At 56.9% G+C, this 531-nt stretch overlaps 1 protein-coding gene across 1 annotated transcript in view; it reads right to left on the bottom strand.

Annotated features, from left to right (window-relative positions):
* Positions 1 to 476: 476 nt before the first annotated feature.
* LOC104079886 (protein tweety homolog 2-like) overlaps positions 477 to 531 on the bottom strand; it is a gene marked incomplete at both ends in the record, with an annotated part of 419 nt that continues 364 nt past the window's right edge. Inside the window, 1 exon segment of the mRNA XM_009582066.1 lies at positions 477 to 531. This exon segment is cut by the window's right edge and continues 12 nt beyond it. Within this exon segment, the coding sequence (XP_009580361.1) occupies positions 477 to 531 (55 nt within the window).

The raw sequence follows: 531 nt of genomic DNA on the forward strand, positions 1-531 counted from the left end.
AAAAAAAAAAAAGGGAGAAATGATGAAACTAAAAGCAAGCGTTAACAGACAGGGTGGGTTTAAACAAACAGCGGGAAAATGTAAACGTGCATGGGTGACTGTGGAAAGCGTCCTTTGAAAGTCAAAATAAATAAGAAATAAAGCAGACAGAGAAGAGCAGCTGAAGGGAAGACTATTTTGGTCTCCTCCGAGCGTGCGGTGGGTGACCTTTCCCTGCAGCCTCTGCGGGCCGGCCGGGAACTGGGTTAGCAAGACGGGCAGGAGGGATGCGCTCGCAGATAGGGCATGTCCTCTGCAAGGGCAGGAGGAAGGGGCCAAGCTCACCCGTCCCTGTCCCCACCCCGGCAGACCTCTTTGGTGCCCTGGGTGAGCAGCTTTCTGGTGAAGCAGACGGGCTCCTTGCCACCGGCTAACCCCCACCCCCCCCAGCCCACGGGGCATCACAAGAAGGATTTGGCCTCGGCCGTCCACCGTACCGTGGGAGGAGGAGAGCCTCTGCCGATCAGGGGGACGTTCTCGTAGCGCGGGTTT

Source organism: Fulmarus glacialis, unplaced genomic scaffold (genome assembly GCF_000690835.1).
Source record: "Fulmarus glacialis isolate BGI_N327 unplaced genomic scaffold, ASM69083v1 scaffold24457, whole genome shotgun sequence".
Classification (NCBI taxonomy): Eukaryota; Metazoa; Chordata; class Aves; order Procellariiformes; family Procellariidae; genus Fulmarus; species Fulmarus glacialis.